Here is a 12,183-nt window from a genome sequence, read left to right on the forward strand (position 1 = left end):
GGGCTCCTGCTGCCTCCTGCCTGGCCTCGGCTCATCCCGTGCCGCTGCTGCAGCCTCCCGGCACACCAGAAGGTGAGAGGTTCCTCCTTCCCCCCATCCCAGGCAGTTGGGCAGCTCTCTCTCCTCTCTCCTACCCCATACTGTCTGTGCCCCGGTAGCCGTTGGGTCCCCCCCAGGGTCTCGTATGCCCCCTGCTTCGGGGGCAGGCCTTTCATTTTCTCTGTGTCTTGTTTCTTGTCATTGGGCAGCTCAGTTTGCCTCGGAGAAACTGCAGTTCTCTTCCCAGCTCCCGCGGTTCTCATACCCTTGCTACTACCTTGAGTCCTTCTGCCATCAATGGGTACCGCCTTCTTCACCACTTGTTCTTTTTCCTTGTACCTTTCTTTGTCCCCTGGCGTAGCTTCTCCCTTTCTTGTTTAGCCCCATTTTAGCACCCCAGTACTGGTTTGCTCTGGGGTCTCACCAGCAGGATGGAGGCAGTCCTGACCTGCTGGGAATTTGCAGGGACTCTCTGTTGTGCCCTCTGTTCTTGCCCGTGCTGAGGACCTATCTCTGCTCTACACTTGGGATTCCTACCGTCAGAGGACTGTCTGAGTCATAACACTGCCCTGTTCCTCACAGGTGGCCTTGCCAGCTCTGTCCCCCACGATGCAGATGGGCACCATTGCACGCTGGGAAAAGAAGGAGGGTGACAAGATCAATGAAGGGGACCTCATAGCAGAGGTATTCTGGGGGCACAGGCTGTGCTGCATTTCTAATGAGCTGTGTGTGCATCCTGGGTTTTGTCCCTGGCTGCCCTCTCTTGGACAGATTTCTTGAGTTCAAGATCACAGATGCTGTTTGGAACAAGTCATAGCCTTTCAAAATTGGTTGCTGCTTTTCTTCTTTCTGAGCAGGAGCAGCACATAACCTGCTTGAGAGCATACTTACCTAGGATTGGTGCCACAGGGTGATATTTTCCAGAACTGTGTGTGGTGTGGCCCTGTGCTATCAGACTGGAAAGCTTTGAGCACACTGGTTTTTGCTGCTGCATAAGGATGTCTTGTTCTCTCTCAAAGGTGGAGACAGACAAAGCAACAGTTGGCTTTGAGAGCTTGGAGGAATGCTACATGGCCAAGATCCTGGTGCCAGAAGGAACAAGAGATGTTCCTATTGGGGCCATAATATGTATCACAGTAGAAAAGTATGTATTTTGCTAACCCTTGAGTTGAATTTCCTCTCTCAGGGCTTCTTGGGTGTCTGCGTGAAAGGCTTAAGAGACAGACCCCTGACTGGTTTTTGTGGTTCTGCGTTTTCTTCTAGGCCTGAATATATTGATGCCTTTAAAAATTATACTCTAGATTCTGCAGCATCTGCCCCCCCTGCAGCCTCAGTGCCTCCCCCTCAAGCTGCAGCTCCTTCACCACCACCTCAGCCTTCTCCTCAGGCTCCTGGCAGCTCTTACCCTCCTCATATGCAGGTAAGAGAGCATTGCGTATGATTTAAGGCTTGTTGCATTCATTTTCCATCTTTGGCAGTGCAAGCACCAGGGCATTTTATCATAAATACTATTTGAAGTGGGAAGTTATTAGCTACAATTGCAGGAGTATGAGCCACTTGAATTGCTGCATGCTTAAAGCAGGTGTTAGAGGAGGTCCCAGTAAGCTTGTTCAGAAATGTTAGCATCCCAGCTGCTAGTAGAGGAGATACTTGTCTCTCCAGGATTGTTATGCAGTCTAGAAAAAACGCCTGCTGTATTTGCATTATTTGGACAGTGCTGGTATAAAAAGACCTTGTGCTAACTGTGAATAAGCTCTGAAGGCCCTGCTAAGCAGGGGCAGAACTCAAGTCTCTGATACTCTGATGAACACACCAGATGTGTTTGTGGGTGACTATTAATGAGTTGTATTTGTGGATAATCTATTTACCTTGCTTAGATATTGAAGTGTACACCTACCGTTGTTGTATTTGAGCACTTCGCAGCAGGGTATTTCTGTGACATTCCTTTGGAAAAGAAAATTTGAAACAGTAAAGCTCATTCCACAGATGATACATGTGGGAACTGAGTTGTTGGAGATGTTATGCAAAATCAGTAATTAAACAAAGAATTAATTAAAGGCTTCTTAATTTGATACGTGTTTTAGCTACTAAATGTGCTTATTTCACAGTGCTTGCCTTATCTGTCCAGTTTTGCTCTGAAGCTGTACGCACCCGTGCTGTATTTGTTGCACAGCAATATGTATGTGCTTATTGGAAGATAAGTCTGTATAGCTTTTAAAGGGGCCAGACCTGTTTGTCACAAAATTACTTGCTTCGGTCTTCCTTTTTGCTCTGCAGATAGCAGCTGCAAGACATTCCCAATGTGATGGTGGTGGTAATTATTTGGAGATACAGATTTCTTGCTCTTTGCTTTTGCTTGCTTTCTTGCTTAGGCTTTGATAAAAGAAGCTAGCTAGCAATATGAGATAGCACTTTTCTTTGCTGTAATGGAGCCAGATCTAGGAGTGCATTAAAGGCTAGCTACTTCTTTAGGTTGGCATTTAGTCAGGAGTTAAAACTATGTTCCTGTTCCTTCTGTATTACCAAAATCTAATCCTCTTGTATTCTCTGACCTCACAGATCGCTCTCCCTGCCCTGTCACCTACCATGACAATGGGCACGGTGCAGAGATGGGAGAAGAAGGTTGGGGAGAAACTGAGTGAGGGAGACTTACTGGCAGAAATTGAGACAGATAAAGCCACAATAGGTGAGTCAACTCCAAAGCCAAGAATGGATGAGGCGCCCTTTAAAGAGGAGAATCCAGAGTTCCCTCTGTTCTAACTGTTCTCCTAGCTGCTCAGGACATGAAGCTCTGGGGCAACCAAAACAAGTCTTGTTAACTTCTCATTCCATTGGAGAGCTAACTTATCAGAGCTCCTAAAACCGCTTCCTATTTCTTTATCAATCCTTCTTAGTAATGTGCAGTGCGTGGAGATTTTCCCTTGTAGTTGCACTGAAAAGGATTCTCTTGCCTAATAAATATAGGACACAGTTTTAGTTACCAAAGTCTTTAGAAGCAGCATTTAGAGGAACTCCTCAGCTGCATCAGGCACTTAACCAGTTTTGTTTCTTGCCCTTACAGGCTTTGAAGTGCAGGAGGAAGGCTACTTGGCAAAAATCTTAGTGCCTGAAGGAACAAGAGATGTGCCATTAGGAACAGCTCTCTGCATCATTGTGGAGAAAGAGTCTGATATTCCAGCCTTTGCTGACTACCAGCCCACAGCGGTAACAGACATCAAGGCACAAGCTCCTCCTCCCAGTCCTCCTCCTCCAGTAAGGACAATTCTTAGAGTGTGAGAGAGGTTATGGACACCACGAAGTAGTTTGATCTGAACTATTCTGCTGGTTTGACAGTGTGAGGCACTTGCTCCAACAGTAATGTTTGTGATTCTGTGAAAGAAAGGCCAGCTCATGTTTGTGATAGGTGACCTAAGAAGTAATTGCTAATTTGCCCTCCCGAAACTGGAGCACATAGTTACTCATTACAGTCTCTTCTCCAACCTGTTGCTTGTGCCAGTTCTAATGCCTCATCCTTAAAAACCAGGAGCATAAGTTACTTGTTTCACCTTTTTTTTTTTGGGTGTATACTTCAGCAGCTTAGTTGGTCTCAGGAAGCTTCTGATTTAATTTCCGGCCCTGAGAAACTTCTCTGAATCTGAGAATTCTTTTAGATTAGTGACTATTTTTGCTATTCTCTAGACTGATAATTAGATGGTCCTGGTCTCTCACTGTACCTTCAAAGCTTTTGCTGAATGATCCTGAAGCTAATGGCTTTATTCTTCTGTTAAGGTGGTGGCAACTCCTGCTGCTGCTCCGCCTCCTCAGCCTCCTGTTCCTGCCACTCCAGCAGTCCCTACAGCTGGGCTGCCTCCCCGGAAAGGAAGGGTCCTGGTTAGTCCCCTGGCAAAGAAAATCGCAGCAGAAAAAGGAATTGACCTTGCCCAAGTGAAAGGTAGGTTGCCTTTCTGCTTCCTTACTTTCACTATCTAGTGTCTCTCCTCCTACATACATACTTGCCTATTCTTTTCTTTCCTCCCTATCAGGAACATCCTGACTATGCAGCTGTCCTCACCAGAGGTTGTGTTAAGTGACTTCTCTCTGTTGAATAAAACTGGTACCTTTAGAAGCAATGCCCTATTGCAGATACTTGAAATTCTCTTATATTTTTCTTTGACCGTTTTAGGTACTGGACCAGATGGTAGAATCACAAAGAAAGATGTGGAGTCATTTGTGCCATCAAAGGTTGCTCCAGTGAGTAGGCATGAGATCTGTAAGAACAGATATTTTATTATAGCGATGGAAATGCTCTATAGAAATGCAGTTACTATATGGAACTGTTATCACTGGGTTGGTTGGGCTGTGACACTGTGTGGGCTATGGTGACTGTTAGGTTGTAAAGTTTAATCTGTCAGAAACGCGGATGAAGTTTTCTTCCTTTATTTGTCCTTCGGTGTTTCACTGAGGGGGGTAAAACAAACTTGTGTATTCCCAACCCTTCATCTGGTTGCAACATTGTTATGGACTGAGGTAAGCCCAGTCCCAACTGATTGCTAAAAGTGGCAGTTAGAATGAAACTCAGACTTATGAATGAAGAACCTGCTGTCACTGTTGCCACTAATCTGTCATTTTTCAATTGCTTGTCTTTTATATGAGATGATGGAAGTGTTGCTTTGGGTGCTGCTGGAGGGGATGTGGCTAAGTGCAGTTTGTGAGTGCCTTCTAGAATACCTCTGCTGTATACAGAACAACAATCTAGCAGGACTTACTATTCTTGGAGCTTCATAGCAGTGTATATCAGTGTTGCATTTTTAAATGTCTGAAGTTCTACATTTAATAATCAAATATAGGACTTAGAACCTAGTGGATACTGAAGAGGTGAGGCTAGAGAGTTGAAATATCTGCTGCTCTTAAGCAAGAGGCAGCTTAACCTCAGTACTTGTCCCACATACCGAATTACTCTGCAAGAACTGGTATTTGCATAGTACTGTGATTTATGCTGTCTTTCTCTGGTTGCAGGCTCCAGAAGTAGGGGCAGTTCCTGCAGCTGCTGCAGTTGCAGCAGCACCAGTGGGGACCTTCACAGATATCCCTATCAGCAACATTCGGAAGGTAAGAAGATTTTATTCCTTTCTGAGAATTCTTTGCAGTCATGAGTTTTCCAAGTTCGTTTATTTTCATTGCTTCTGTTGTATACCTTCAGGTCATTGCTCAGCGGCTGATGCAGTCTAAACAAACAATACCTCACTACTACCTTTCTATTGATATAAATATGGGAGAAGTACTGGTGCTAAGGAAAGAACTCAATGAGGTAAAGCATTTAGGCATGGTGAGAGTGTGTGTGGGGGGAAGGCTGCATTCTCTCACAGGCTTACCCACCTGGCTTTTTGGTGATATGCCATTTTGGCTTGGAAAGGAAGTCTTTTCAGTGCCTTTTCTACCTGTTCTGGACTGTCTGTGGTAGAATGAGACTTTTTACCCAGGCTCTGTGCACTGATTTCTGACTTCCCCAAGAGGGCCGCTTTGCTGGGTGTTGTTCAGTTATTCCAGCTGGGAAGTTGGACAGAAGGATAGAAAGGTTTTTAAGAATAAAAAGAGAGGAAAATTTAAGCAAAATAATAATTCTAAGCCAAGTTTTTGGGGAAAACAGACATTAAAAAAGGTTGTACCTTCTTAAATTGTAAGAGATGTATTCGCCTCCTAAACTATCTTGGCACTTCAAATATTAATGTTTACAAGTAGTATGTTTGTTTTCAGTTTTTTAAACAAGCCTGCATGGCAGTGACTATCCAAGTTAACTGAGGTAATGTGTAAGAGACAAACTGATGCTTCATATCTCTTTATTTACAGATGGTCTCAGGTAACACTAAGCTTTCTGTCAATGACTTCATAATCAAAGCTTCTGCTCTGGCTTGCTTGAAGGTGCCTGAGGCAAATTCATCATGGATGGACACAGTTATCAGGCAGTAAGTTTATGGTACAGTCAAAGCCAGAAACTTTGTTCAGTAGAGAGCTCATGGCAAAACAGCAGACCTTTGGTGGGGTTTTGGGGGGGGAGGGAGGAGGAGAGATATAATGCAAAGGTGAGAGGCTTTCATTGAGGTGCTGAGAACTTTGCATGTAAGGCCAGTGTACAAGGTGAAATAATTGTTGCAAAATTAATACTAATTTAGAGTAGTCCAAACAGCTCTGAAAATTACGGTCTTTGTTACTATGCTAGAGTAACTACCATCTCCTTTGTGTCTTGCAGAAATCATGTAGTGGATGTTAGCGTTGCAGTTAATACTCCTGCAGGGCTTATAACCCCTATTGTGTTTAATGCACATATAAAGGGCCTGGCTTCCATTAGTAAGGATGTGGTTTCTTTGGCAGCTAAAGCTCGAGAAGGTAAACTTCAACCTCATGAATTCCAGGTGAGAAACTCAAATTGCTGTTAAACGTTACTGCCCTTGACTTCTGTTCAGAAGCGCTGTTCAGAATGAGCAAAGCCTATTTTGTGATGTTTTAGCCATGTTTGTTAATATTCCACATGAAATAGCTTTTGTGAGTTTGACTGTGAATGTGTTTGTTTTGTAGGGTGGTACTTTCACAATTTCCAATTTAGGAATGTATGGGATTAAGAATTTCTGTGCTATAATCAATCCACCTCAAGCCTGCATCCTTGCTGTTGGTTCCTCAGAGAAAAGGCTAGTGCCAGCTGATAATGAGAAAGGGTAGGTGTGCATCTGATTCTGCATATATTGAGCTTCTCATTTAAAAAAGTTGATATACTGCTTTCATGACCTTCAGAAGTGCAGTGAGATCTTGTGTAAAGGGGACAGGTTAAAGAGAAATGCAGTGACTGATGAATGACCTGCCATACATTTTTCTTGCAACTTCTTTGCAAGTTAAGAAGAGGCTGTTTCTTTCTTTGAGGCCTAGTCTGGGATCTACAACAGTTTAGGCACCTGCTCCTCTTTAACAACTTGCTAAAATTTGCATTTAAGGAAAACCTAAGGGAGGGATTATAATTCAAGTATTTTGTATATAACATTGCCTTGGTTGAAGATTGAACTTGCATAAATCTAGGAGAATGTTTTGAATTACTTATGTGTGTTAACAGTCTGTCACTGACACATGGGGAAACTGGAGGTTATTTGGTAAAACGGCTGTTTGTCTTCAATTGAGTGAGGTTGTTCATGTGGTTCAAGGATAGATGAGCTTCCTGTCCTAAAGGGAACGTACAAATGTGTTTCTTAATTGTAGAAAAGGAATTAATACAATTCTGCTGTATGACGTAATCTTTTTCAGAAGTCCAAAGGGAGAAACGTCTGCTGCCAAGCACCAACTGTTATTGCTGATTCCCTGATAAAAGCTATTTTTGCTTTGTTAATGGCACTGTCTTGCAGATGATTGTATTAACCTTTTCTTTTTTCCCTCTTTCAGATTTGATGTGGCCAGTATGATGTCCGTTACACTTAGCTGTGACCATCGTGTTGTAGACGGAGCAGTTGGAGCACAGTGGCTTGCTGAATTCAAGAATTTCCTTGAAAAGCCAGTAACCATGCTGCTGTAATTTAACCATGCAAGCAGAATTTTTCTGGATCACACTTTTGTTTTAAACAAGCTATTTAGACGTGAGTGTTCAGACTTATTAAAAGAGTTCCTTTTTTATTTTAAATATGTATTATATTATCTGGTAATGTTATTACCAGTCTGTACAGAGAAAGTTTGCAAAAGTGCTTTTCACAGCAATATTACAGCTATACTGTATTTTTATACAGTTAACTTGCAAACTCTTCCAAAACAGAGTTAAGCATCCCAGATTTAAAAATGATCCAGGCAGTATGCATACTGCCATCTGCTTCTACACTAGGGTGAACGGGGAGGTGGGGGTTGCATACCAAGCAATTTCATCACCTCAGTGTTCTTAGCAATTTGAATTATAAACATCTCTTCACAGGAGTTCAGGTGAGATGGTAACTGAAACGTACGAGTTAGTAAAAGGTGAATTCCCTTACTATCCTGTTCTGCTGGGATGGGTGGTATAACATGCACTAAGGGACTGAAGCGCCTGGGAATAGTTTCTCAAAGGCCAAGTGCTATCATTCCAAATCTCTCCTTGGAATTTGGCACTGGTTTGGACCCTCTCAGCTATGTGATCCCTTTTGAGCACTTTAAGGTGAAAGAGCACTGATATCTGTGGGGTCACAGCTCTCAGATACCACAGGGAGTGCTTGTCTCCTTGCGGACTTTTACATGTGCTTTTTGTATGAAAACTCTTAATTGCTGTTCCTCTTGCTAAGTTAATATCAGCCAAGGATGCCATGGAAGTAACCATTTTGCAGAATGTTCAAGAGAATCTGTGTGCTGGAACCCAATATAGGCAAATCACACGCTAGTCATCCCATCAGTGGATATTAATCCTATGATGACTCAAATGTTTGGAATTTTTTTTTCCAGGCATTCTAACATAGGAAGCTCTGAGTTAGTCACTGGTACAATGGTTCTGCCCCGAATTGTCTATGTTGTTCCAGCCTCAGTAAGCAGCAAAATGTGCTACCATGTGTATATTGTATGTAAAATGCTTTGACAGTTTGTTGGACTTGTGTCCAGTTACCCCGGTCATTGTATCCTGAGAGGGATGCAGTGCTGAACATTCTTAAACTCCATTTTCCACATGGAAATCTTAATGTAAAAAAGATGGCTATGTAGCAATTACAGAGTGACCAGGAGAATTGCAAGGGAGTAGAAGTTTAAAAAAAGGAAAGAAAAAGTTAAAGCTGTTCTGTTATTCTGTATATTGCATTAAGTACTGTCTCCTGTAAAGTTCTGCAACATCCACTAAAGATACTGGAAGAAAATGCTATGGAAATTAAATATTTTTGTGGGAACTATTTAATGTCTGGTTGCTATGATACCTGGTTTTCATGCCTGGCTTAAGCAAAAAAGTGCATTAAAGGTTTGGTTTTTCTTTAATGTTCTAAAATACCTTGGTTCCAGACTTGCTCTAGTGAACCTACGTTCTATTAAACGTTTGGAATTGACATCTACTAAAACATCTTCCAGTGCTTTTGTATTCAGCTGTGTGTGGCTTACTGTACTGCTGTAGCACAATCAGAGCTGTTTAGCCTATCAGTCTGATCATGAAACTCACCCTATTAACCTTAAATTGTAATCACAAATGCTCCAAAACTATACATGCTTTATTAGTATTATGTAGCAGTGAACTCGAATCTCCCTGGCTTCCTTGCTGCAGCGCATCTCAAATTCTAGTTACAGAGACCTTTCACTCTGGAATACTTGCAACTGAAAAAATCCTGCCCAGTGTTTGTGCGTTGAGTGCTGATAGTGACTTCTGGTCCTGCTTGCATCTTGCAACAGGCCAGCTCAGCTCACACAGCAGAATTCCACCTTGAACTTGCAACTATAACCAGTGAACAGTGTCTCAATGCAGCCATCTAAGTCTCTCTGAAACAGAGAATGGGGAAAGCTAGGACTTCACTGCATTTTTGTCAGCCTGCATTTTAAAGTTGCAGCACGAAACCAATTTGTCTGATTCCATTTCTGATCTGATGAGTATCAGTACAGAAGCATGGTCGTAATGCATGTGTCATAGAAGCCATGACACACTACCAAATCAGACATGAAACTAAGAGCACTTAAACTTTTGTTTGTCCCTTTGCCAATTAATTCTAGTAATGCTTAGTAATCCTTGAAGTTGTTTTGTGTTGCTTTGTATTACTATGTATTTTGTGTACTACTGTAAAATAACGCAGGTGGTTCTAGTTGAAGTGCTGTGAGATTGCTTTTGGTTGCTAGCTTCACTCCAAGCATTACTGAGCTTTGAATCTCTAGATGTTGTTTTGAATGGTACAGAATCGTGCTGGCTTTTATGGTCTCATTCAGAGTTTACCAAACCAGTAAGAACTGAGGTTAAGCATACTCAGTTACTACAGAGCATATTCCAGTTAAAATCAGCAGGGATTGTCCTAAAGAGACCAGGAACACCATGCAGGGCAACTTGTAGAACGGTGTAGGACACACCTCTGCTGATTGTTCCAGCATTAAATAACATGTGAGAGCTGCAATAACCATGTTTATCCAGTAATCAGTTTATTCAGCAAAAACACTTCACAACTGTTACTGCTGTACCTTAAGGCAAAATGAATGATGTAGTAAAGCATGTATGCATTTATGGTCCTTTATTACAGCTGTTAACATATTCAAGTCACTCCTTGAATATTTGCAATTCTTTTAACTTATTTTTGTCCTAACTTTTGTGGTGTTAATATTTCTTCATTTTGCATTTGAGGTATTCACCCCTGAAAATTAGAAGGTCAATTTAAAGAAACCCAACTCATCACCATCTAAAAGTTAGGGTTCTCATTCTGAGCTTTTTTTCTTGTTCTGTCATCTGTGAACATGAACTGGACAGAATGCAGTCTTTAAGGACCTGGCTTGGCAACCAGCACTGTGATAAACAATACCCGTTTTCCTTTGTTAAATACCGCTGTAGTTGTTTCTTCATCCACCAATTCTGGCAGATCGAGTTGTAATTTGTATTTTTCAGGGACTTCAATGATTATGTCATCCTAAACCAAGAAAATTAAAATACTTGATTAACTATTGACAACGAATTAGCAGTGAACATTTCTAGGAATTGGATAATATACAGAAAACACAAGATCGTTGTTTCTGCTAGCTTACCTTTGAAATTCTCAGATCGCACTCAGAAACAGAGCTAACCTTAGGCAATTCAATTCTGAGTTCAATTTTGAGTGGTTTCTTGTTTGCATCCTTTACAGTGATCATTTCATAGACGGGGGTACTTAGCTTTTCTGGCATTTCAGTACTAGCAATTTCCTCTATCAGATGCCCATTAGACTGTGTCACACTTTCTTCCTTCAGCAGCACCGAAGCATTGCTGCAGTCCTCAGCTTCCATTGTGTGTAGCAGCTCATCAAGTGTTAGTTCTTTCAAGAAAAAGAAATTTTTCATACATACCACTCTGTTACATGTGTAATGTTATGACACTTGGCAAATACATCATGAAAGTTTTAACTGAACTGTCATTGGCAGCTTTGTCACTTGAAGGCTGTTACTGGCAGTTTTCCTTTGCCAACAATGATGTTTTACTGCCAGTAGGTTAAAAGTTGTTGGTTTCAGACTACTAGTTACAGCAGCAATCCCTTTTACTCAGGTCAGGGTAGAAGAAACCTAAGCACCTCAAAGGATCAAATGCTAGGAGAGTTCCCATGCCTAGTGGATATAGGAAAAATGGAATATGCTGTTCCAATGTCACTACAGTTTCTCAATTGTAAAATGCCAGAGATGAATGCAGATAGGGCAGTAAGGTTAAACTAACATCTGGTATGAATACTTCTACTTAGAATTGTTTGGTTTATGCTTAAGGCAAGAATTGGGTTAGAGATGAGGCTTGAGTAAATTTGTTGGAGAATCTAATAGGTCCTCAAAGAAGAGTGACTGCGTATCTTTACATACCCTTCTTTGTGTTCTGACTGGGACGTGGAGTTGGCCTCTGCCTTCCTCTCAGACGTTGCTGCATCGTTTCCAGGCTTCCCTTCAATTTGAATGATTCAATGGTGTACAAATGAGAAAGAGTAAGGTTGCATCGTTCCTCAACAAATTTAAGTGTCAAATGGATCAAGTGCTCCATTTTTTCTGGGTTTTCTTGTCCCCTCTGAAGAACATCTGGGTTATATGCAATATCTATAATGCTGTAAAGGTCTATAAAAGTAAGTTATGTGTCAGAATTATTGCTATGGCACCATATGCCTGTATTCTTTATAGTTACTTGATTTTAAGAGCAAAGGAAATTAATTCGTGGCTTCCAGGCAGAGCTAACTCTATCAACCTCATCTAGAGAAACAGCCCGAGCTAAGAGCTGGCCACGGCACAGCACCACCCCCTGTGACAGCGACAATCTGCGTGTGATCGCCACGCAATGCAGTAGTGCAGGAAGAAATGCATCCGGGGCGAGGCACAACTGTTTTGGGACGTACCTCCTTCGCCAGATGCTTCTAACGGCCCCGCACTGACAGGTGTGGGGTCAGCGGGGCCCTTGGGCGCCGGGACCCTTTTCCAGCTGCAGACATTGATGAACAGCGGCCTCCCGACGCCACCCTGCAAGAGACCGACCCGCGGCTGAGCGCCCCGCCCCGCAAC

The 12,183-nt window shown here is 42.3% G+C and overlaps 2 protein-coding genes across 2 annotated transcripts; one reads left to right on the forward strand and one right to left on the reverse strand.

The window, feature by feature from the left end:
- Positions 1-3: 3 nt before the first annotated feature.
- Positions 4-7,719, forward strand: DLAT (dihydrolipoamide S-acetyltransferase; the record flags this gene model as incomplete). The annotated part of the gene is made up of 14 exons (XM_010020759.1): positions 4-72; positions 622-723; positions 1,059-1,183; positions 1,303-1,459; positions 2,599-2,725; positions 3,101-3,291; positions 3,808-3,970; positions 4,202-4,269; positions 5,035-5,127; positions 5,219-5,326; positions 5,866-5,981; positions 6,266-6,428; positions 6,592-6,728; positions 7,441-7,719. Coding segments are annotated over 14 exons (1,749 nt in total), but the record flags the coding sequence as incomplete, so codon positions are not given.
- A 2,723-nt stretch (positions 7,720-10,442) lies between these two features.
- Positions 10,443-12,141, reverse strand: PIH1D2 (PIH1 domain containing 2; the record flags this gene model as incomplete). The annotated part of the gene is made up of 4 exons (XM_010020760.1): positions 10,443-10,589; positions 10,705-10,970; positions 11,500-11,745; positions 12,021-12,141. Coding segments are annotated over 4 exons (780 nt in total), but the record flags the coding sequence as incomplete, so codon positions are not given.
- Positions 12,142-12,183: the final 42 nt, after the last annotated feature.

The sequence above is a fragment of the Nestor notabilis genome, unplaced genomic scaffold (assembly GCF_000696875.1).
Source record: "Nestor notabilis isolate BGI_N333 unplaced genomic scaffold, ASM69687v1 Scaffold36418, whole genome shotgun sequence".
Lineage (NCBI taxonomy): Eukaryota > Metazoa > Chordata > Aves > Psittaciformes > Psittacidae > Nestor > Nestor notabilis.